Below are 25,005 nucleotides of genomic sequence, written 5' to 3' on the forward strand. Positions count from 1 at the left end.
TCACAAAAAGCAAGACCCTGGAAGTGGAAGCCTATAGTGATGCTGACTATGTTGGCTCAGTCGAAGACAGGAAGTCTACCACAGGATTTTGTGTATTTGTGGGAGGCAACCTCATATCATGGAGAAGCAAAAAACAAGGCGTGGTGTCAAGATCTAGTGCAGAATCCGAATACAAAGCTATGGCTCAAACTGCAGCAGAAATGACTTGGGCTAGATCCATGTTATCTAGCCTAAGTGTGTCGATTCCACTTCCTATGAAGATGTATTGTGACAATCGAGCAGCCACATATATTGCAAACAATCCAGTTTTCCACGAGAGAACCAAACATATTCAAGTTGACTGCCATTACATTCGGGATCTCGTTCAAGCAGGAACCATTGCCACTATTCATGTTCCTTCAGAAGATCAAGCTGCAGATGTCTTCACCATAGCTCTCCCTATTGGTGATTTCTCTAAATGTTGTGGCAACCTGAGCATGTTTAATATGTATGCTCCAGCTTGAGGGGGAGTGTTGAAATTAGAGGAGTTTATGTTTTTAGGTGGTTCTTTGTAATATTAAAGAGCTATAAGATCTCTTTAATATTTTCTTTATTTTAGATTGATGTACTCTGTAACTCTCCTTTCTACCCTAATCTCTTTATAATAGAGATTAGGGTTAGTGAATAGATTACGTTCTCTCCCCAACTCTCACGTCTTCAACTCTTTCTCTCTCTCTCCACGTCTCAAGGCTGCAACAATTAACTTATTACAGCTTATGAATAATAAATCATGAATATTGTGCGATATGTTTTTTATAGAGGACCCATCTTTCTTGATTTTCCTTGATCTTTTTTATATTTTTCTGACTTTTATTTCTTTAACTAAAAATAATAATTTTACGATATGTTACGATGCGGCGTATCTATATCTACTGTCCAACTGATACCACATTATAGTACGCTTTTTACAACATTGTTTTTAGGTCAGAACATGATGTTAAATACTCAAACATAGGATCAAACACATAAAAATCTGTCACAAGGACGCTTCACTTGAATGTTGCACATAATGCTGAAACACATAAAAATCTATATTACAAGGATGCAGCACTTGGATGCCACACTTGTGTCAAAGCAAACGCAGGTGCTACCCACAACATGTGTAACGCTCGTTTCATGTTTCAGGTCGGGTCGGAGCGGGTCCAGACCCAAACCCGATCTCCACGCGCAAGAGGGTCCCGACGTTGCCCTCTCCTCCCTCGTCTTTCCCTCTTCTCCCTCGTTTCCCCTCTTCGACTCTCCCTGAGCTAAGACTGCAACACAGAGAAGAAGAAGGCGGAGGTTTGAGCAGCGGCGACGGCGGTGACAGCGGCGACGGCGGTGACTGCGGCGGCGGCGGTGACTGCGGCGGCTGCGGCGGCGGCGCTTGGGTAAACTCTCTCTCTCTCGTGCTATTTCCCTTCTCCGCCACCCCATGCTCCCTTGCCCTCTCTGCCACACGTTCTCTCTTTCTCTCTCGCCACTCTCTTTTCCCTGTCCGTTAGCTCCCTCCTGCACGGTCCCTCTCCTCACTCACTCTCACCCTCGCGTTTTCTTCTCCCTTCTCACGCACTCACCCCCTCTGCCGTTTTCCCATTTTTGTCTGAACCCTCTCTGTCAGCGTCTCTCCCTGCCCACACGCTCCCTACGTGAGCTCTCTCTCCCCATTTTTCTATTTATTTTCCCCCTTTTCCCCAACCGAGCACTCTTCCTCATTGATTTCATCACCGTTTGATAGGATTCCAGCTGGGGGAACGTGTTCTTCCCCTCATATCAGCGATTAGGTGGTGTTGGTGGTGGCGACTTGGCACGATTTTTGCTGTTTGGGGTTCGATTGAACGCTTGAGATGGCTGCCGGAAGGATTGCAGCAGTCTAGACTCTTGATTTGGGGTGAGCAAAGCGTAATTGAGCCTATTTCTTGTATATTTTTCTTTGGAACGCGTATAATTATTGTTAAAGCATGCTGGAAGGTAGAATTGATGTTTTGGAATGCTTGTTAGCGACTTTGCTTTTTGGGGAAAGTGTAGAATTGTGTTGGAGAAGCGTTGATTCATGTATTTATTGATCTCTTAGGCTCGAGGTGTTGATTTTTGAAGCAATAGGGAAGCATGATAGGGATTGTGATGTTGTGGGGAAGATTTAGAACCGTCTTTTTGAGCACGTGGCTCACGCTTTTGCGAGCGGGCGTATCTTAGAGTTATTTGGGGAAAGTGTACCTAAGTTGGATGTGACAATGGGGTTGACGCCTAGACTACAGAAAGCATTAAGAATGTGTTAAGGATGGACTCAGCGAAGCAGAGTTTTGGGGTCTCGTGGCAACGTCTAGAAGTTAGGAGGAGGCCTATTGGAGGGCTTGTAGGTCGACACTACCCATCGATACCCTCTTGAGGCAATGACATGCCTCAACGATTTTGTTCTACAATCGTTTTGATTGTGAATCTTGTTGAAATAAGAATGTTTATGTTCCTAGGTGGTTCTTTGTAATATTAAAGAGTTATAAGACTTCTTTAATATTTTCTTCTGTAAATCTTCTTTCTACCCTAATCTTTTTATAATAGAGATTAGGGTTAGTGAATTAAACGAGTTCTTTTCTTCTCAACTCTCATGTCTTCAGCCCTCTCTCTCTCCACGTTTCAAGGCTGCAACATGGTATCAGAGCGGGACGTGACTGGCGACGCAACTTGAACAGCCGGCGATGGGCTGCAGACGCCCGTGAATCTGGCGACGTGACGTGAACAGCCGGCGACCCTCTGTCTCCTTCTCAGGCTATCTCTTCCACCGTCTTGTTCTCCTTCCTCTTCTTCCGTCTCTTCCTTGTTCTCTTCTCATCTGTTCTAGTTGACTGATTTCCAGCAACGGAACTAGGTGGAGGAGTCTATTCACGCTAGGAAGTATGCGTGAATAGACTCCAGTCGTCTGGACTCTTATGGGTTGATGTAGTCTATGATCAAGGCAGCCAAGTGGAGGACTGCTCTTTATGATTTTTTTGTGGCAGTTTACGTTGACTACATTTATCTGATGTCGTTATCCATGATGTGTGAAAATTAATGTGTGGTATAGCTGCGTTAGATACATAAATAGACAAGTTGTTGGTTGGTTAAGACTGGATTTGCTTGTTTCCTGCTGAGATCGTGAGTAGGAGCTAACCTGCCCTGTTCTGAAACAGCCTGTGACAGGCGACAGTCCAGCTCCTTGCCTTGACAACGAGTGGACCTTAGGGTGGGCATTTGCCCCCCATCTTTTGGGCGTCTGTAGATAATCATCCCAGCAAGCTTCAGTCCAAAATTCAGCTCGATCCGAGCTCTGGATGAATTTTGGCGGATTTTAGAAGATTCAGCCCTGTTCTACCTTGAAGCTGCCCGCGACCAGTTTTTTTTTCAGATTGCTGTTTTTTGTTGGCCGTGGGTTGCTGTCAACAGTTGGACAGCGGTTTGCTTGCTCTTGTGCATCTAACGTGGCTGTGTGGGAAGTTTGGTCTTGCTGATCAGTCTCTTTTTCAATATATATATATATATATATATAATTTCTCTTGCCTGTGGTGGTTGATCCCTTGTGAATAGATTTGCAATGGCTGAAAATCTCAGGACTGATTTTTCTCATGAGGTTAAACGTGGAGGAAACTCATTCTCTTATGGTTTTACGATAAATTTAGATGAATCTAACTATGAGATTTGGTCTCGTGTGTTTATGATGTCAATGATTAGACATGAGAAGGAGCATGTTATAGAAGAAAATGAGCCTGTCGAAAAGAGTGAAAAATATGCTTCATGGAAGGGAGATAATAATATTGTCATGTCATGGATCATGAATAGTGTGTGTAGAAACAAAATGTGCACGAGAGTAGAAGAAAGCACACAGATGTAACGTGGAAAACCCTCGACTCGAGGGAAGAAAAACCACGGGTGAGGAGGTCTGGTGCCCACTAGCCTCCAGACACTCTCTCTCTTCAACACTTCATTAACTCAAAGATTAGGGTTTACAGAAGTATAAGTAGTCCTAATTAGGACAAACCGGATCGGGTACGGATCCGGACCCGAACAACAAAACCCGTCAACACTCCCCCTCAAGTTGGGCATACATATCAAACATGCCCAACTTGGATACATTTCTCTCAAATGGAGTTACACTTAAGGCCTTGGTTAGGACATCAGCAGTTTGGTCTTCAGACTTCATGTAAGGTAGCGTTAATTCCTTAGCATCAATTCTTTCTCTGATGAAGTGACGGTCGATCTCCACATGCTTTGTTCGATCATGAAGAACCGGGTTGTTAGCCAAGTTAATTGCAGACTTATTATCACAATACATCCTCATAGGCCCTTCAATCTCTATTCCAATATCTGTGAGTAAGATCTTCAGCCATAACAATTCTGATACCCCAGTAGCCACAGCCCTATATTCAGCCTCTGCACTCGAGCGGGAACACACATCTTGTCTCTTGCTTCTCCAAACAACCAAATTTCCCCCCAAGTAGACGCAGTATCCTGAAGTAGATCTTCTGGTGTCAATACAGCCTGCCCAGTCTGCATCAGAATACCCTTCAACTTCAATAGATCTTTGTTGCACATATAGAAGTCTCTTTCCGGGATTCTTCTTCAAGTAGCACAAAATTCTATCTACAGCCTTCAAGTGCATATCTGTAGGTGCATGCATGAACTGGCTCATCACATTTACAGCAAATGTGATATCAGGTCTAGTCAGAGTGAGATAAATCAGTTTGCCAACTAGACGTTGATATCTCCCTTTAGCTTCTTCACCCAACAGTTCTCCATCTTTGCTACCAAGTTTATGCCCAGCATCTATAGGAGTAGAGGCTGGTCTGCATCCCAGTTTTCCTGTCTCCTTTAGTAGATCCAGGGTATACTTCCTTTGACTAAGTACAAGAGTTGTACCTGATCTAGCAATTTCAATACCCAGAAAATACTTCAGCTTACCAAGATCTTTTAGATCGAATTCAGTAGATAGTAAACCCTTTAATCTTGCTATCTCTTCCTTATCATCACCTGTAACAATCATATCATCAACATAAACCAATAGTAGAGTAACTTTACTCTCTCTTCTCTTTACAAACAGGGTATGATCTCCATTTCCTTGTTTGTAGCCATGTTTCTTCATAACAAGTCTGAGCCGTTCAAACCATGCTCGGGGAGACTGTTTCAGCCCATACAAAGCTTTCTTCAATTTACAGCATTTTCCAGGCTTCTCAAAACCTGGTGGCATGCACATGTACACTTCCTCTTCGAGATCTCCATTGAGAAAGGCATTTTTTACATCAAGTTGGCACATCTCCCAACCCTTCAGCACCGCCAATGAAATAATAACTCTAACAGTCTTCATCTTTGCAACAGGAGCAAACGTCTCTAAGTAGTCGATCCCATATTTCTGACTGAACCCCTTGGCCACCAATCGTGCTTTGTACCTTTCAATGCTACCATCTGGTTTGTACTTAACAGTGTAGACCCACTTCGACCCAACCAAGTGGGCTGCTTCAGGAATATCAACCACCTCCCATGTCTGATTTCTGTCTAAAGCTTCCATCTCTTCTTTCATTGCATGAGACCACTTAGTGTCACCCTGAGCCTCTGTAGCATTCCTGGGAATCACAACCACAGCCAAGGAGGATACAAAACATTTATAGTCAGTGCTCAATCTAGAGTAAGATACGAAGTTACCAATAGGGTGCTGGGTACATGACCTGACCCCCTTTCTCAAGGCAATAGGAAGATCCTCCTTTTCTTTTCCAACATCTTGCTTCTGAACACGACTTGGATCATCCAAGAAGAAGTAGGATTGGGATTCGGTGTAACCTCCTCATCATCAATCACCTTGTCAGTACAAGCTCTTCTCCTGGAATACACCTGTCCAAACATACGATTACCCTCTTGTTCTGTCACCAAAGGATGCTCTCCCTCCTTCTCCTGTTCATGTACATCAGTAGTCGTCCCCTCTTCATCTTTGCCATCTTCATCTTTGCCAAGCACCTTGGCAACAGGATTCTCTTCACGCCTGTAATCCATAAAGTCTGTAAACTGAATTTCCTGTGTGGGAGAATACTCTTCCTTAGACATTAATTTTTCCCCCTGAAGAGAATTCTCACCAAAATAGGAGACATGTTCCAAGAATGTGACATCTTTGGTAATGTGAAGACGACCAGTGGTAGGATCTAGACATTTATAACCTTTTTGAGTGGAAGAATACCCAAGAAAGACGCCCTTAATAGATTTGGGATCAAGTTTTTTCACATTGGGGCTGTGGTTATGTATGAAACACACACATCCAAAGACACGAGGAGGAAGATGAAAAGGTTGACTACTCCCTGGAAGCATAGAGTAGGGAGTACGACCCTTTAGCACACGACTAGGCATGCGATTAATCAAGTAGACACTAGTAAGGATTGCATCACCCCAATAGTATTTTGGGAGATTTCTTTGGAACAGTATGGCTCGGGTGACATTGAGCAACTGACGATTTTTCCTCTCAGCAACCCCATTTTGAGGGGGGGTATAACTACAGGATGTCTCATGAACAATCCCCCTCTTTCGAAAGAATTCTTCAACAGTGAGACACAGATATTCACGAGCATTATCAGACCGAAAAGTCTTGACAGAATTTCCATATTGGTTTTCCACTAGGAGGATGAAAGTTTCAATAATGTGAGGCACCTCACTACGATCTTTCAACAAATACACAAAGGTACATCTTGAATAATCATCTATAAAGGTTATAAAGTATTGAAAACCACCACGAGAATGAATGCCCGAAGGCCCCCACACATCAGAATGAACCAAGGAGAAAGCTTTATTAGAACGACTATTTGAAATTGGATAAGAAGCTCTAACATGCTTCGCAAACTGACACACATCACATGATAACATGGAAATGTTTAAACTAGAACATAGTTCAGGGAACAAATGTTTCAAAATCCCAAATGGGAGATGACCAAGGCGTTCATGCCAAAACAAAAATAACTGACGACACTCTTCCTCCTTCTTCTCTGTTCTGCTGACTGCTGACATAAGAGCTGTGACAACGCGTATAGGAAGCCGATACAGCCCATCAGACACCAAACCAATCCCAATCCTCTTCCCTGTCACCAAGTCCTGCAAAACACAACGTTTTTCAGAAAATATAAGCTCACACTTCAGTTCCTTGGTAATCTTACTAACAGATAACAAATTTAAGGGAAGATGAGGAACATGTAAGGCATCATGAACTAAAAAATTATTTAACAAGGAAAGACTCCCTTTCCCTGCCACTGAAGTAAAGGAACCATCGGCAAGGGACACACGTTCCTTTCCCGAGGATAGCTTGTAGTCATGGAAAAGCTTGGGGTTGCCAGTCATGTGATGAGTGGCACCGCTGTCAACAATCCATTCACCCATAGAAGAAGTACCTTCTCCTCCTGAAACAGCCAATGCCTGATTGATCTTCACCTCATCTGGTGTATCTGCCTGACCAACATCAATCTTGCTCAAATATGCTCGTAGCTCACGAATCTGCTCTGCAGAAATAGAACCTTTCCCATCACTCAGACTTGTTGCAGACGATACAGGCTTCTTCCCACTCGAAGACCTCCCCCTACTATCCTTCTTCTCTGGATACAGGTCCCAACAAAAATCCCTAGTATGACCAAGTTTTTTGCAATGAGTACATTTTCGGGAAGAACGAGGAGTTCCCACAGGGGCACGGCTAACATAGGCAGACTGTTCTTCCCCCTTTCGTCCACTAGAGAGCAGCCTTCTCTGTTCTTCAGCTTCAACACGGGAATAGACATCTTCAATACTAAATGATTCGTCAGAGTTAAGAATCTGACTCCTTATATTTTCAAAGTCATCATTCAGTCCTGATAAGAAAAGGAATACCCTGTTTTCCCATTTATCAGTCATGTACTGCATCTGGTCGTGAGGACACCTCCATGGAATATCAGAGTGATAGTCAAGGTCCTCCCACTTAGATTTTAATGCTGCATAAAAGTCTGCAACCGAGAGAGCACCTTGTCGCAGGGAATACACATCCTTCATAAGTTGATACACACGAACTTTCCTTTTCTTTTGGCCATACATCTGCTCCAAAATAATCCACATATCCCTTGCAGTCTTCTTACGAAGAATGAGGGGTTGGATATCCGGGGACACTGAATTGACAATCCAGGTTTTGACCTGGTTGTCTTCAAGAAACCATGTATCCCAAGCCAGACTATCTGCAGCAGGTTCAACCTTTCTCCCATTCACATAGGCAATGCGTCCTCGCCCAGCAATCCCCATGGTAATCGCAGCAGACCATCGGGAATAGTTCTCCTTGGTAAGTTGAATGGTGGTAACCTGAACCGGTACATGATCAGTCCGCGCAGACACAACATCAGGCAGAGTAGTGTTGACTGAAGAAGAAGACGAGTCAGCCATGATCACGAGGTAGAAGTGGCTGCCAAAGAACACACACAGCAGCAGTAACCGAGAGAAGAGGTGAGATGACGCAGTCGGGGATCAACGGCGGAAGCTGCGGAAGCAGCAGGACGCGGCGGAAGCAGAGGGCCGTGCTTGGCAGCGCGCGCCGAGAAGAGGCGACGGCGTCGGACGTCGGCGTCGGTGGTCGGACGTCGGCGTCGGCAGAGGCGTCAGCAGAGACGTTGGCGTCGGCAGTCTCGACACCAGCGACGCAGCAGCGGTCACAGCCACGGCGGGGCAGCGACGGAGGCAGTCACGCGGCCACGGTGCGGCGACAGCGGCGGTGGTCACAGTCACGGCCAGGACAGCGGCGGCGCAGCAAGGGCAGCGGCGGCGACGGTGGTAGTGGCGGCGGCAGTCAGGGTTGGAACTTCACAACCATAGAACAAAAAAACAGATTTTGTTTTCTCCAAGTCCGACGGCTCTGATACCATGTAGAAACAAAATGTGCACGAGAGTAGAAGAAAGCACACAGATGTAACGTGGAAAACCCTCGACTCGAGGGAAGAAAAACCACGGGTGAGGAGGTCTGGTGCCCACTAGCCTCCAGACACTCTCTCTCTTCAACACTTCATTAACTCAAAGATTAGGGTTTACAGAAGTATAAGTAGTCCTAATTAGGACAAACCGGATCGGGTACGGATCCGGACCCGAACAACAAAACCCGTCAACAGTGTGCAACCACAAATAGCATCAACTATTGCATACTATACCTTGGCCAAACAAATGTGGGATTTCTTGAAACAAACTTACTCAAATGACAAGAATGTTAGCAAGATATTGCAGGTGGAGGAGGAATTACTTAATTTGCAACAGGGTGATCAATGTCTTGCTCAGTACTTCGCTTTCCTCAAGTCCATCTATGAACGACTTAAAGCATTACGTCCCCCATGTCCAACATGTCATAAAAGTCATGGTGAACAGTCTATGGTTGCGAAGTTTTTACAGGGTCTCTCCCCTGAATATGCTGTAGCAAAGGCTCAGATGTTGACTGGAGCAGAAATCCCTGACCTAACCGACGCCTACAACAGACTCAATCGTCTTGCTGTGACCCTTTCTCAGCCATCTAGTGACTTACAGGTTTCGGCCTTGGTAGCCTCAGGAGGTCGTGGACGCGATTCATTCAGGGGGAGAGGCATTGGTCGTGGGTCAGGAGCAGGTCGGGGGAGATTTCAGTGCACCTATTGTGGTAAAATAGGACATTTAGAAGACAGATGTTGGGATAAACATAGTCGTCCTTCCGGTGCATCCCTAGGAAGAAATGTTGCATCTAAGCAGGGCAAGAATTCTTTACCATCTCCTATTGGGTCTGTTCAGGCAGCTTCATCAGTTGTAGATGGGTCTTTATCTCCTTCTCACCCTGAGACAGTGACTATGAGTATCAACAAGTCTGAGTATGAGGACTTCCTAGCACTCAGATCTTCCCAGCCGTCGGCCTCTACAGTCATGATAGACAGTGCTATGTCTGTTGATAGTGTCCCACATGATACAGGTACTACTTGGATTATTGATTCCGGAGCATCGAGCCACTTTTGTAGTAAACCTTCTATGTTTATTGTGCTACACATGTTGCCTCAGGCACGTCATGTGAAACTTGCAGATGATAGATGGTCACCTATTATGGGTTATGGTGATATCAAGATTTCTCAGTCTATGACTATTCCTAATGTGTTATATGCTCCTAAGTTTTCAACAAATTTGTGATCGGTTGGACAATTGATTAATGACTTACATTGTCGTGTTACATTTGATTATGGTTTATGTTCATTTCAGAACTTGCAAAGTGGGAAGACGATTGGTGGAGGCTATGAGAAAGGGGTGCATGTACTTCCTGTCGGATCCAGTGGATATTGCAGCATCATTGATCACCTCACTGTCCTCCTCCTTCCAGTGGCATCTCAGACTTGGTCATCCATCTGTCTCCAAGCTCCGTCACCTTTTTTCTCATCTTTCAGTACCAGAGTCGTTCCAGTGTGAAGCCTGTCAACTTGGCAAACACACCCGTAGCCATTCTTCATCGAGTCTTTGTCCGTCCAGTTGTGGACTTTTTGATCTTCTTCATGTTGATGTGTGGGGTTCTAGCAGAGTTGCTAGTAGGTTAAGATTTCGGCATTTCCTTGTCATTGTTGATGATTATTCTCGAGTCACTTGGGTCTTCCTTTAGAAAGAAAGGTCTGAAGTAGTATGTACTCTCAAAAATCTTATTATTGAAATAAAGACCCAGTTTGGTATTCTTGTTAAAAACAATCGCACTGATAACGCCCTTGAGTTCAAAGCCTCAACCTTAATGAAGTTTTACTCCGATAATGGCATTTCTCCTCAGTTTACTTGTCCCCATACCTCTCAACAAAATGGAGTAGTTGAACGTAAACATCGCCAACTCCTAAATGTGGCTCGTTCCCTAATGCTTCATACCAAGTTACATGCATCTTTTTGGGGAGATGCCATCCTCACGGCATGTTACTTAACCAACCGTTTACCCTCATCCTCCATTGACAACAAGGTTCCCATTAAACTTGTGCATCCACAACGACCTTTATTTCTAGTGGCTCCCAAAGTATTTGGTTGCACATGCTTCGTTCACATACTTGGACCCACACGTGATAAATTGGGAGCCTAAGCCATTAAGTGTATCTTTATAGGCTACTCTATAAACCATAAGGGCTACAAATGCTTTGATCCCTTAACTCAAAAGGAGTATATCAGTGCGGATGTCACATTCTTTGAGTCTCAGCCTTATTATAGCTCCTCTTCCATCCTTCCTGAGATGCCACCATCACCAGACCCACCACTACCTATTCCTCCTATTCCTTTGGAGTCATTTCCTTCTGAATCTCCTTCTACCGTAGTGTCCAAGTTTCGTGATCCTCCGCTGGTCTACACACGTCGACAGGACCCTTCTCATAATCCTTCGCCAACGGTTTCTCAGGAGGTAAGTACATCTGAAGTGCATAGCCCTAGTCATTCTGATCCCTGTCAAGACTTACCTATTGCTCTTCGCAAAGGCAGGCGACAGTGTACTTTACATCCTATATCTCATTTTGTGTCTACTGATGGTGTTGGTAAAAATATACAACAGTTCATTCAAGCTCTGGCTGCTCATACAGTTCCTACATGTCACCAGCAGGCTTTATTAGACACCCAATGGAGACGGGCTATGCAAGATGAGATGGATGCCTTAGTGCAAGAGGCACTTGGGAACTTGTTGATCCTCCTCCTCGTTGTGATATTGTTGGCTCAAAGTGGGTATTCACAGTGAAATATAATTTTGATGGTTCTATAGAACGATACAAAGCTCGGTTGGTTGTTAAGGGCTACTTTCAGACCTACGGTGTGGATTTCTTTGAGACCTTCTCTCCAGTTGCTCGGTTGGGAACCATTCGTCTTATCATCTCTGTGGCTGTCCACCATGACTGGCACATGTATCATCTGGATGTCAAAAACGCCTTTTTGTATGGTGATCTCGATGAGACTGTCTACATGCAACAACCACCAGGATTTGAACGACAGGGGGAGTGTGGCAAAGTGTGCAAACTGAAGAAAGCTATTTATGGACTCAAGCAGAGTCCTCGTGCGTGGTTTCACAAGTTTTCCGAGGTAGTCTCAAAGTGTGGCTTTGTGAGATCTCCTCTTGATCATTCTCTGTTTATCAAGAAGACTTCCAGAAGTATAACTATTTATGGACTCAAGCAGAGTCCTCGTGCGTGGTTTCACAAGTTTTCCGAGGTAGTCTCAAAGTGTGGCTTTGTGAGATCTCCTCTTGATCATTCTCTGTTTATCAAGAAGACTTCCAGAGGTATAACCGTTCTCGTGGTTTATGTTGATGATATTAGCCGAACAAGGGACTCTGATCAAGAAATTTCTGATGCAAAACTGTTTCTCCAAAAACACTTTGTGACGAAAGATCTTGGTCCACTTTGATACTTCTTGGGAATAGAAGTTGCTCGCAATAGGGAGGGTGTTGTTCTCTCTCAACGGAAGTATGTTCTTGATTTATTGCAGGACACAGGGATGCTAGGAGCTAAACCGGCTAATTTGTCTATGAATCCACGTATACACCTTCATGATGACCAAACAGAATTAGTGGATTCTAGATCTTATAGATCCCTTATTGGAAAACTACTCTATGTTACTGTGACAAGACCAGACATTAGTTTTGCAGTGGGGAAGCTAAGTCAATTTATGGAAAAACCAAGGAAAGTTCATTGGGATGCTGCTTTGATCGTGGTTAAATATCTGAAATCGTCTCCTGGCAAAGGCCTTTTGTTCACAAAAGGCAAGACTCTGGAAGTGGAAGCCTATAGTGATGTTGACTATGCTGGCTCAGTCGAGGACAGAAAATCTACCACATGATTTTGTGTATTTGTGGGAGGCAACCTCATATCATGGAGAAGTAAAAAACAAGGCGTGGTGTCAAGATCTAGTGCAGAATCTGAATATAGAGCTATGGCTCAAACTGCAACAGAAATGACTTGGGTTAGATCCATGCTATCTAGCCTAAGTGTGTCGATTCCACTTCCCATGAAGATGTACTGTGACAATCGTGCAGCCACATACATTGCTAATAATCCAGTTTTCCATGAGAGAACTAAACATATTGAGGTTGATTGTCATTACATTCAGGATCTCGTTCAAGGAGGAACCATTGCCACTATTCATGTCCCTTCAGAAGACCAAGTTGCAGATGTCTTCACCAAAGCTCTCCCTATTGGTGATTTCTCTAAATGTTGTGACAAGCTGAGCATGTTTAATATGTATGCTACAGCTTGAGGGGGAGTGTTGAAATAAGAATGTTTATGTTTCTAGGTGGTTCTTTGTAATATTAAAGAGTTATAAGATCTCTTTAATATTTTCTTTATTTTAGATTGATGTAATATGTAAATCTTCTTTCTACCCTAATCTCTTTATAATAGAGATTAGAGATTAGGGTTAGTGAATTAAACGAGTTCTTTTCTTCTCAACTCTCACGTCTTCAGCCCTCTGTCTCTCTCTCCACGTTTCAAGGCTGCAACATGGTATCAGAACTAGTGTAGAGTTTAGTCATTTACCACTTGTGTATGTTAGCAGGTACACCGGGCACGTCCCGTCGACCTTGAGCAACCAGTTTCGAAGCTCGAGGCATTTTGAAGATTTTTCTGGACGCGTGACAGGTATGGCAGCATTCCAGGCAAATCCTTGCCTGGGGCACTGTGTGAATGTGTGTTCCTAGGATCGTGGGATCCTAGGATTGTGATGTGATTGATTGATTAATTGTTTGGTGAATAAATGTGTGTATGCATGCAAAGGGTTTGATATCTGATATGATGTGTTTTGATAAGCTATTAGAAGTCTGATTTGAAATATCACGCATTTGCATGTGCATGCTAGAATTGATAACTGTTTAGGACAGATGAGGTGGGGTATCAAGTCGACTGTCTCATCGACCTCAATTGTGCATTAGAAAGCATCCTAGAATGATAACTGCATAGGACAGCTACGAGTCCATCACAGATCGAGACTACTCTCTATGGTTTGGCTAAGTTTTTCAAAGATGTGATTATGGTGATAATGAATATGAATGTTGTGTTTGTTGAATACACATTGCCGCGTGCAATGATGCAAATGATTGAATAGAGGGTAGTTGTACCCATATTGTTGAGACAGCTAGCCAAAACTGTTGTTGTTATGTGTAGCCCTCGTGTGGAGGCAATTGGAGGTGTGAGTCCACTCGTGAAGTGAACCAACCTCATGAGCTAGCCAGTTAATTGTGTTTGTGCAAGGATAATTGTAAGAATGAAAGAATAAGAGATGAGAGGCCAGTGGGATGTGACTATGTGTTTGGGAGTTGTCCCGCCTTCGCCACTGGTCTCGCCTGTTCGGAGCGCAGGCGGTGCAAGGCCCCAGGGTACTGTTGTATGACGTGCTTGGAGCGTGGGCTCCCGCATTCCCAACCTGGGTGTCCTAGGGAGAGCTGAGTATCTCTCCGTGGAATTTACACGTCCATGGATGAGTGCTCTACCGCTGAAGCGGATGGATGGATCCATACTGTTCTGGGCCACCACGGGGGTTGTCTCTCGGCTGTAGGCCGCCCGCGGTGTGCACGTGCCTGTGTTTGCACCCATAGGAACTGTTAATTCACTGAAGTTAATGAAAATGAAAGCATAGAAATGAAATGTATGTGAATGATGTGAGTATGAATGAAGTGTGAATGAGAACGATGCTTTATTTCTGAATTGCATGTGGTTATTGAATGTGGTATTGCGGCCTTGTGTGTGGCCTTTGCATGTTGAGTTATAGGTGAGGGCTCCTTTATAAGTTATGTGAATGTGTGCCCTACCACAACATGATAGTAAATTGTTTCATAGTTAAAGTAAATGAGAAGAATGCGATTGTGAATGAAATGACATGTTTAAGCATGCCTTGCATGTGATCTGAATTTGTGTGACTGTGGCCATTGAGTGGCCTTTGCATGTCGTGCCCTGACACGACATGATGATAGACTGTTCTGATGTTTGCTCGTATATTTGAGCCCTACCTAAGAGGGTTTGGACTTTTCCTGGCTTGTTGCCATACTGCGAAGGCTAAGCCTTCAGTTGTTTTCCTTTTTCAGGTTTTGGCGGACCCGGGGCAGCAGGTTGAGCAAATGGCTTCACTCACGTCCTACTGGGGAGGTTTTGGGTCAACTGTAGCGCCGGTGCGTCTTGTTTTGGTTGTATTGATGTCTTATTTTTGTTAGGCATCAATGTTGTGAGTTGGGCATTTTTGTCATTGTACAGATGAACTGAAATTCTTATTTAATGGAAAGCTTGCCCATTGTTTTGCATTGCTTGGCTCATCTCTTTTGAAATTGTTGTGTAGTCGCACATCGATGCTTGATGTTTTTTTTGAAAAAAAAAATGTTTGAGTGTCAAAAGGTCAGGGTGTGACAACATGGGTACTGAGGAGGTGCAGCACAGAAGAAAAAGGAAAACAAAGGAGGAAACAAGAGGAGATGAGGAGAAAAGAAGAGGAAGAAGAGGAGAAGGGAGGAGACTTACCTGGTTGCAGGCTATAGAAGAGAAATGGACATGTATTAGGATATTCATAAAGTTTTTTTTTGTTTCAAACTGCTTTTTTGCTATTATTTCCAGAGAGAGTATCATTTTTTTCAAACTACCATCTTACTTGCCAAGTTCTCATAGACAAGAAGACGCTCATTATCAAAAAATAAATATTTACTTTTAACACTCTTTCATATCACTGCTTATTTATAAAAAGGAATTCCAAACGTATAGTAGTGACGGTAGTGTACATGGATGACATTATCTTGAATGGAGACAATAAAAATTGAACAAGAAATTTCAGATGTGAAGAAAAATTTGCAAAAACATTTTGTCACCAAAGATTTTGGCCTCCTTAGATATTTTTTGGGAATTGAAATAGCCAAGAATAAATAAGGTATTATCCTCTCACAAAGAAAAAAAGTGTTTGATTTGCAAGAGACAGGCATGCTTGGTGCCAAACGGCTACTATCCTGATGAAACAATAGCTATATGTACATGATGATGACTTGGAGCTTATAGATAGCAAATTGTACAGATCCTTGAGTGGGAAATGCCTCTATGTGACTGTGACTAAGCCCAACATGTGTGTACCAGTTGGAAAGTTGAGCTAGTTCATGGACAAGGCAAAGAAAATTCATTGAGACACGGCTATGTTGCTCTTGAGATATTTGAAGTCTCCTCTAGGCAAGGAATTGCTGTTTAAAAGATTATCGTCTCTAGATGTTGAAGCTTACCCTGATACAAAGTGTACAAACTATGCATGGTCGGTTGATAATAGGAAATCCACCACAGGTTTCCATTTGTTGGTGTAAACTTGATCTGATGAAGTAGGAAGGAGGGTATTGTGGGCCAGATCCAGTGCTGACTCGGAATACAAGGCTATGGCCTAAATAGTCGTTGCTGAGATGACATGGATAAAAATTGTGCTTACCAATCTAGGAGTTGATGTGAAATTACCTATGGAGATGAGGTGTGATAACAAGGGGGCCACATATATTGCCAACAATCTTGTGTTTCATGAGAGAATGAAGCACATAAAAGTTTATTATCACTACATTCTTAACATGGTTCAGTCAATTATTATTGTTGGGAGTTTCTCTTTAGCCTTTTGTTTTGTGGTTTGGACTTTCTGTAAATATGTTGTCACCCCCAAATCCCTTTTTAACATGGGATTAGGGTTAATGAGATCAAGTTCTTTGTCTTGCTCTCCTCTTCTTCCTCTTCTTCTCTAAATCCTACTTGAATACAGGCAGAGGTAGAATATGAATATTCCATATTACATGTACGTATCAAAAGAAATCTTTTAAAAGCTTTTTCATAAAATGAGTCAACTAATGAGACCTATAAGAAGCATAAGAGTTCATGAGCATTTACGGACAAGGGATCACCCCAAGTAAACAAGTGCATACTCAGTTCAGCTTATTTCCTAGATAGACAAACCAATAGAGGACCAAAGTGAAGGTCATTCAACGTTTACTCACATTGGGGAAAGATCATAAAGTTAGAATTGCCAAAACTATGTGCAAACCATGTTGAAGCATTTCTAACTAAAATGAGTTACATTTAGCATCAACAAGACAAGATACATGTTGTTACTATCTCCAAATTCACAGGTTTTACATACCATCCAAACAAAAAACGTATTTCTGCTCCATGACTTTGAAGTGTGAAATTTTACAAACGTTGATTGCCTTTGCATGGTCATCTGCTTAGTGATCTCTGCATGAACATTGATGTCAAAAGAAGTCCCAACACAGATGTAGAAAAATAAAAGAAGCTCATGAAAACAGTTCAGTGTCAGGAAAAAGATATATTGCACTATAGTAGATAAGCTATAGATTACTTATTTTATCTTTAAAAATTTCACAATATCACGACTGCCATTTTGATTAATGTTGTACATTTATTTATTGCAGGATCAGAAACGAAACATCACCAGCCACTTGATGAAGCCTTTATCTAAAAAACATGCTTGGGCTTCACCAACACAAGCCATACTATGATGGAAGAGGTATATACACAATGGTGGAAACAGGGCCCTTCACCTTTCTAATAATTGACATTTAATATGTGAAAGTTCTGAAAATTTCACCGTAAGGGATTTAAAATACACAAACAAGCCGTCCAAGAAAACTTTTTTGCTCAGCTTCTGCAAACATGCTACATGCTCGTGTTTGAATGGAAAAAATCCAGACTTTGAAAATAACTACTCCAGACTTGGACAGTCTGAAATTTGGGACAGCAGCAGAAACTGGGTGATCTGAATCAAGATCTGGCAACAGAACCTGACACCATATGTAGGTTCAGTTAAACACATACACACACACATATTAGGGAGAGATCTGTGGTCAGGCAGCATCTAGCACAAAAAAGGTGAACATGCTAGGTACTTTCATGAAAAGTAAGGTCTTTTACATTAAAAAATTGCAGATTTCAGTTAGGACTCAAGCCTAACCCACGTCTGATAGTAAGTCTTCTTAAACTGTACAAGCCTGTTTACTGAACTGCATGTACTTCTGTATTTATGTATGTACATATGTATGTACGTATGTATGTATGTCAGCATGCATGTGTGTGTGCATATTGCATGCATATATATAAACTTTATTATGTCTTTTACATTAAAAAAATTGCTGACCTAAGTTAGGACTCAGGCCCAACCCAATTTGATTCTAGAACCTCTTAAACGGATCCAGTCCACACCACAAACAGCCCTATCTGATCCAGTGAGGGTTGGGACCAGGTTATAGTTTAAATACACTCTTTTGACACCCCTATTCCAAAATGCTGGTACCAGAACATGCAAATTGAATTAAATTCTACTGCTTATGACTTAAATGCCCTTAAACAACGAAAATATTTTAACTCATCAAGAACATTTACATCGACCTGGTTACATATTTACCCATATAATAGCTTGAACATTACTTTCTAGCAATTGCAGAGAGAAATATTTGGACAAAGCTGTGTCGGACTATGGCATTACTAAAAGACATACCACTCAATGAGGCATGTTTATCCATATGGGCCTCGTCTTCCCACTTTCTCCAGGTGTGAATCTGTTAAAACAGTTAAATTGAAGTGCATATTAGGTCTATAAAATGCAAAAAAGATTAAAAAGAGTCAAAACGGGGGAAACTCTTGTTAAGTAGAAAGCGTAGAACCCATATGTACTAATAAGTGACAAACTAGTCATGCAAGCTTGGACCTGGAACCTAGGGAACTTGCACTGAGATTGATACTTACACTGGTCCTACATGGCCACTGTTCTTTACGCAGAATCTAGGGATAGGCAGAATAACTAGTTAAGCAAGACAAACATTACACTCGACTGAGTGCATCAGAAAAGAAACAGATAAAGCAAGAATTACGCATATTTTTACATCATTACACCCATGCTTTGGTGTTGCAATAGTGTTTAAAGGTCAACCGACTTGTTCTGATTTGGGTCCAGGAATCCAATGTTCGAATTTCAGCAAAATCAAAGACAAAAACAGAAATTTGGATCGAACACTTTGTGTAGATCCAAAATATGGACATAAAGCTCCAAAAAGCCTAGCATAACGCCTTAAAAATCATTTTTCAGTGCATAATTCTCCATAACCCACACTGAATTTTGCACCTTCTTCTCCTATATCCTCCTCTTCCAGGTTCAAGTCTCTTCTCCCCCTTGCGTTATTCTTAGTTCTTCTTCTTCCTTCCTTCTTTCCCTCACAGCTCTCCTACATTCTCACAGTCTCCAATTTAAACAGCATATTAGGGCTCATGTTCCAATTTAGATGAGTGCCTCTTTTCACTCCCCATCATCTTCTTCTTTTTCTTCCCTCTGTAGGAGCTTTTGTGGTGTGCTTATAGACAACTGATATAATTAAAAGCTGATAGAAAACAACCAACCAAGGTGGTCTAAAGATGGTTGGACTGGATGCCCACCAAGGTCAACCAGCTTTCTTTCCTCCACAATGTAGTTGTCATTCTTAGAGAAAATGGCTGGTGTACCTTCTCCTAGGACCTCCTCTGGCATGGACACATAATTCACCCTCTAGTATGAAAACAATTTTGGCCATGCAGCTGTAGATCAATGGTAAAAACCAAACATGGTCAACCTTTCTTCTCAACCAGAACTGTATGAGCGCAGGCTGATTCAAACAACCGTTGTCCTTCATCCTACCTCATCTACACCAGCCAGTAAGTAGAACTTGTTTGATCTTTTTTCATGTTTCAAATTAGAATTCTCTACCCATGGATTAGTTTTCATGTTGCATTAGACTAGGCTTTGATTTTTGACAGTATAAACTTGCATTGAACAAGTACCCAAATTCTTTATTTTTCCTTGTTAATTTAGTTCCATTTCAGTTTTTTCTTATTGCTTTTGAGGTCTTATCAGTTGTTTGTTAGGTAAAAATCAGTTTCTTGATTTTAGATCACAAATGCAAGCTACTTGACTACTAGAATTAAAGGATGAATCTTAGTTGGCCAGATCATGTTCTTTAACACTCCCCCTTAAGCTGGAGCATATATATCAATCATGCTCAGCTTGTTACAACATCTCAGGAAATCGCCTATGGGAAGAGCTTTAGTGAGAATATCTGTTGCCTGATCTTCTGAGGAGACATGAATAGTGCTAACAATTCCTCCTTGAACTATGTCCCGAATATAGTGGCAATCCACTTCAATGTATTTAGTCCTCTCATGGAAGACAGGATTGTTAGCGATATATGTAGTTGCCTTGTTGTCACAATACATCTTCATTGGGAGATTCACTAAGACACCCAACTCTACAAGTAGTGATCTAACCCACAACATTTCAGCCGTAGTTTGAGCCATAGCCCTATATTCCGACTCAGCACTAGAACGAGCCACAACATTCTGCTTCTTGCTCCTCCAAGAAATAAGATTACCGCCCACAAAGACACAAAAACCGGTAGTAGACTTCCTGTCATCTACAGATCCAGCATAATCAGCATCACTATACGCCTCGATGTCAACACATTCTCCTTTCTTGAACCATAGCCCCTTTCCCGGGGCTGATTTCAAGTATCTTACAATCATTAGAGCTGCATCCCAGTAAACTTTTCGGGGTTTTTCCATGAATTGGCTCAACTTATTCACGGCAAAGCTAATGTCGGGACGAGTGACAATCAAATATAACAGTTTCCCTATCAGAGATCTGTAAGATCTAGAGTCAAACGGCTCTGAGTCATCATCATGTATATGAATACGAGGATTCATGGGAAGTGTGGCAGGTTTAGCCCCCAATAGTCTCGTTTCCTGTAGAAGATCAAGAACATATTTCCGTTGAGACACTACAACACATTTACTACTACGAGCCACCTCAATACCAAGAAAATAACGGAGTTGTCCAAGGTCTTTTGTAACAAAATGTTGCTGTAAAAACTCCTTTGTTTGAGCTATCTCTTGATCATTTTCCCCGGTAAGAACAATATCATCTACGTAGACAATCAATATCACCATTCATGTTGAGCCTCGCTTGATAAACAATGAGTGATCAAGCTGGGATCGGCAAAATCCACACTTAGATAACACTTCAGTAAGCTTTTGGAACCATGCACGAGGACTCTATTTAAGTCCATAAATAGCCTTCTTTAATTTGCAAATCGTGAAACACTCCCCCTGTCGCTCAAAAGCAGGTGGTTGCTGCATATAAACGATTTCAGAAAGGTCTCCATACAGAAAGGCATTTTTTACATCCAATTGAAAAAGAGGCCACTCTCGTTGGACAGCAAGAGAGATAATCAAGCGAATAGTGCCCAACTGGGCCACAGGCGAAAAGGTCTCAAAGAAGTCAACACCATAAGTCTGAGTATACCCTTTTGCGACAAGACGGGCCTTGAACCTTTCAACTGACCCATCAGAATGATACTTGATGGTGAATACCCATCGTGAGCCAACCACATCACAGCGTGTTGGGGGGTCTACCAAATCCCAAGTCTCCTGAGAAAGAAGAGCATCCATTTCCTCCTGCATAGCTTGTCGCCAACGTGGATCTAACAGGGCGTGATGGTGCGAGGACGGGATAACATGACTAGATAGAGCTTGATCAAACTGTACTAAGCGTGTACTCAGATGAGCAGTAGAGACAGAATTAGATATAGGATGTAAGGTACACTGTCGCTTGCCCTTGCGAATAGCAATAGGGAGATCTGCTGCAGAAAGGTCATCACTTAAACCTGAGTCAGTCTTATCAGTAGAGCTTACCTCTTGAGACGATGCTGGTGGACGGTTGAGAGAGGGACCTAGACGACGAGTGTAAACCAACGGAGGCTCAAGAAAACGTTCATGTGACTTAGGTTGAGATGATGGAAATGACTCAAGTGACACTGGTGGAATAGGAAGAGGTATAGGTGCATGCATCTCAAATGAAGAGGGACTTGACGAAGGGAAATAAGGACGAGACTCAAAGAAGGTAACATCTGCACTGATAATGTCTTTCTTGGTCAAGGGATCAAAGCATTTGTATCCCTTTTGATTGGCTGAATAGCCAATAAAGATACATTTGATGGCTTGGGCAGCAAGTTTGCTTTTGTTCGGGCCTAGGATATGTGCAAAGCAAGTGCATCCAAAAACTTTGGGAGGTAAATGAAATAATGAACGCCCTGGATATAGAATTTGAATTGGAATACGGTCTTGAATGGAGGAAGAGGGTAATCTATTAATGAGGTAACACGCAATAAGAATAGCATCACCCCAAAAATAGGCAGGCATGTGAGAATGTAACATGAGGGTACGAGCTACGTTTAGGAGTTGCCGATGTTTGCGTTCGGCTACACCATTCTGTTGGGACGTATGTGGACAAGTATACTGAGGTCGAATTCCATGGTCGGCATAAAACTGAAATAGAATGGAAGACTTGAATTCAAGAGCATTATCAGTACGAATATTTTTGACAATGAGTCCAAACTGAGTTTTTATTTCCTTGATAAATTTTTGAAGAATACATATGACTTCAAATCTTTCCCTTAACAAGAAAACCCAACTGACTCTAGTAAAATCATCAACTAGAACAAGATAATATCGAAAACATGATCGAAAAGGAACCCGACTAGGACCCCATACATCCACATGAATGAGATCAAAAAGACTCTGACTCGACGGACTCTGACTCGAAGGAAAGCTGCTCCGTGTATGCTTGCCCAACTGGCAGGCATCACATAAGAAGGACTCTGATGCAGGAATATCTGGAAACATACGACGAAGTTTTGGTACTGAAGGATGACCCAGTCTGAGATGCCATTGAAAGGGAGAAGGCTTGAAAGGGACTGAAGATGCAGCAACATCAACTGGGATTGACAAAAAATAAAGGCCCTCACGCTCATGGCCACCACCAATTATCTTACCAGTTGGTAAGTCCTGAAAAGAACAAGAGTCAGATTCAAAAATGACTTTACATTGTAAGTCGATAGTTAGCTGCTTCACAGATATCAAATTAACAGGAAACTGAGGAGCATATAGCACATGTGTAATAGTGCCTAAATGTGGAAGGTAAATATCACCGCTACCCAAAACAGGAGACAACTTGCCATCAGCCAGCTTAACATGCTGTGGTGTAGAAAATCTGACAAATGATGAAAAATTTTGTGGTTGATTACAACAATGTCTAGAAGCGCCCAAGTCTATCATCCATGTCATACCTAGATCAGCAGTAGGAGCACCAACAGAGAATGTTGAATCTACAACAACAGCATTGGTAGATGTAGAGGCAGACCTCTGAGCAAGAACACAATCATATTCATCCTTACTTAGGTTAAGAGAATATGACATAGATATAGAAGGATCAGTAGAAGTCTCAATCATAGATATTGTTGCCTTTGAATGAGTTGCATGGGATGAAGAAGGACATCTGCTTGTGGTGATTCTACCTCCACCACGTCCAGAGGAAACATTAGACCTGAGGTGAGGATGTTTGTCCCAAAAACGATCCTCTAGATGACCAATTTTGCCACAATAAGAGCACTGAAATCTGCCACGTCCAGCACCACGGCCTGTACCGCGTCCCCTAGTGCCTCCAAAAGAACTAGGGCCCCGTCCTCCTGATATCACAAGTGCAGAGACTGGTGTGTCATGCGTAGTCTGAGAAAGAGTGGCTGCAAAACGACTCAGCCTATTATACGTGTCTGCTAAATCTGGAAGTTCAATGCCTATTAGAATTTGAGACTTTGCCACAGAGTATTCTGAAGATAGGCCAGATAAAAACTTCGCCACCATACCAGTCTCAACGTGTGATGCATAACAATGCTGGCAAGGTGGACGAAGAGCCTTTAACCGTTCATATGCAGCAGTCAAAGTAGCAAAATATTGAGATAGGTCCTGATCCCCTTGTGGAATGTTGCATAACTCTTCTTCTAGTTGTAGGATTTTGATTACATTAGTGGCATGCGAGTATGTCTTTCTCAAGAAAGACCACATATCCTTGGCCTTGGTATAATATGCAATAGTTGGGGCTATATGAAACTCCACACTATCCATAATCCAAGACATAACAATATAATTATCTTCATCCCACGCAGCATATATTCCTTTTTTCTCAATAGGTTCATCCTCCTCACTAATATATTTCTTCCTATGACTAGCCACCAACATTATGAATACCCTAGACCATATTTCATAATTTGAGCCATTAAGTTTCACCGTGGTTCCATAAGAGAATGAATTCCCAGCCATCTTGCAGTCAGTAGACCCTTCAGATTTACTGTTTTCAGCCATAGTAAGTAAAGAAGACCAGATTGACGCAAACGTTTAAAGAAAGAGGGCTAGGACATTACTGTCACTTCAGATCTGGTTCAGCCGATGACGAAAACAAGAATGAACTCCCAACGACTGAAGACTGCTGCCACTTATAACAGCAGCTAGTTCTCATAAAACTTCTTGTCCACGTGTCAAAGAAATCCATGAAATCAAACAAAACTTGTACTAAGGATCAGCAGCAGTCCTCACGCAGCCTTACTTTACTGAATTTGTATCCACGATCTATAGAAAAATTCTGATCATATTCAAAAAACTGAATTTATAAGCAGCATATAGACTCCACAAAGCATCCACAACACCTCACGCAGCCTGACTTTACCGAAATTGTATTTACGATCATCACAAACCACAGCGTCACACGTCACGCTGCATCCACAATAGTCTTCACGCTGCATCCACAATAGTCTGCTTCATACGACCAATATGAGGATCTGATCACGCCTTCCACATAGGCGTGATCAGGTCCTCCTTCACACGGCACGCCCAACCCCTATTCCCTCACTGTCTCCTTATTGGGTGATAAGAGGGAATAAGGAGTAGCGATGACAAGAGAGGACGAAAAAACAAAAAAGGAACTCACTTGGCTGTTCGCCGGAAAGATTGTCGCCGGAGAAGATGGTCGCCGGAGAAGGTCACCGGAAAGCGCACCCTACCGTCGATGCCCACACCCACTCTGATACCATGTTGCGAGAGAGAGAGAGAGGCGGCAAAAAGTTGAAGTTCATTACGTGACCCTAATCTCTATTAAGAGATTAGGGTT

The 25,005-nt window shown here is 42.5% G+C and overlaps 1 protein-coding gene across 6 annotated transcripts in view; it reads right to left on the reverse strand.

Annotated features, from left to right (window-relative positions):
• Positions 1-25,005, reverse strand: part of LOC116265833 (MLO-like protein 11) — a 64,862-nt gene that overhangs the window by 34,411 nt on the left and 5,446 nt on the right. For 5 of the 6 annotated variants that reach the window (XM_050080826.1, XM_050080825.1, XM_050080824.1 and 2 more), the window contains 3 exons: positions 18,481-18,541; positions 17,107-17,201; positions 14,459-14,545 (listed from right to left, as the gene is read on the reverse strand). In XM_050080826.1, the coding sequence (XP_049936783.1) occupies positions 14,459-14,545; positions 17,107-17,201; positions 18,481-18,541 (243 nt within the window). The remainder of the gene's footprint in view (positions 1-14,458; positions 14,546-17,106; positions 17,202-18,480; positions 18,542-25,005) is intronic. The other variant, XM_031646782.2, reaches the window with a different exon arrangement.

The sequence above is a fragment of the Nymphaea colorata genome, chromosome 12 (assembly GCF_008831285.2).
Source record: "Nymphaea colorata isolate Beijing-Zhang1983 chromosome 12, ASM883128v2, whole genome shotgun sequence".
Taxonomy (NCBI): Eukaryota; Viridiplantae; Streptophyta; class Magnoliopsida; order Nymphaeales; family Nymphaeaceae; genus Nymphaea; species Nymphaea colorata.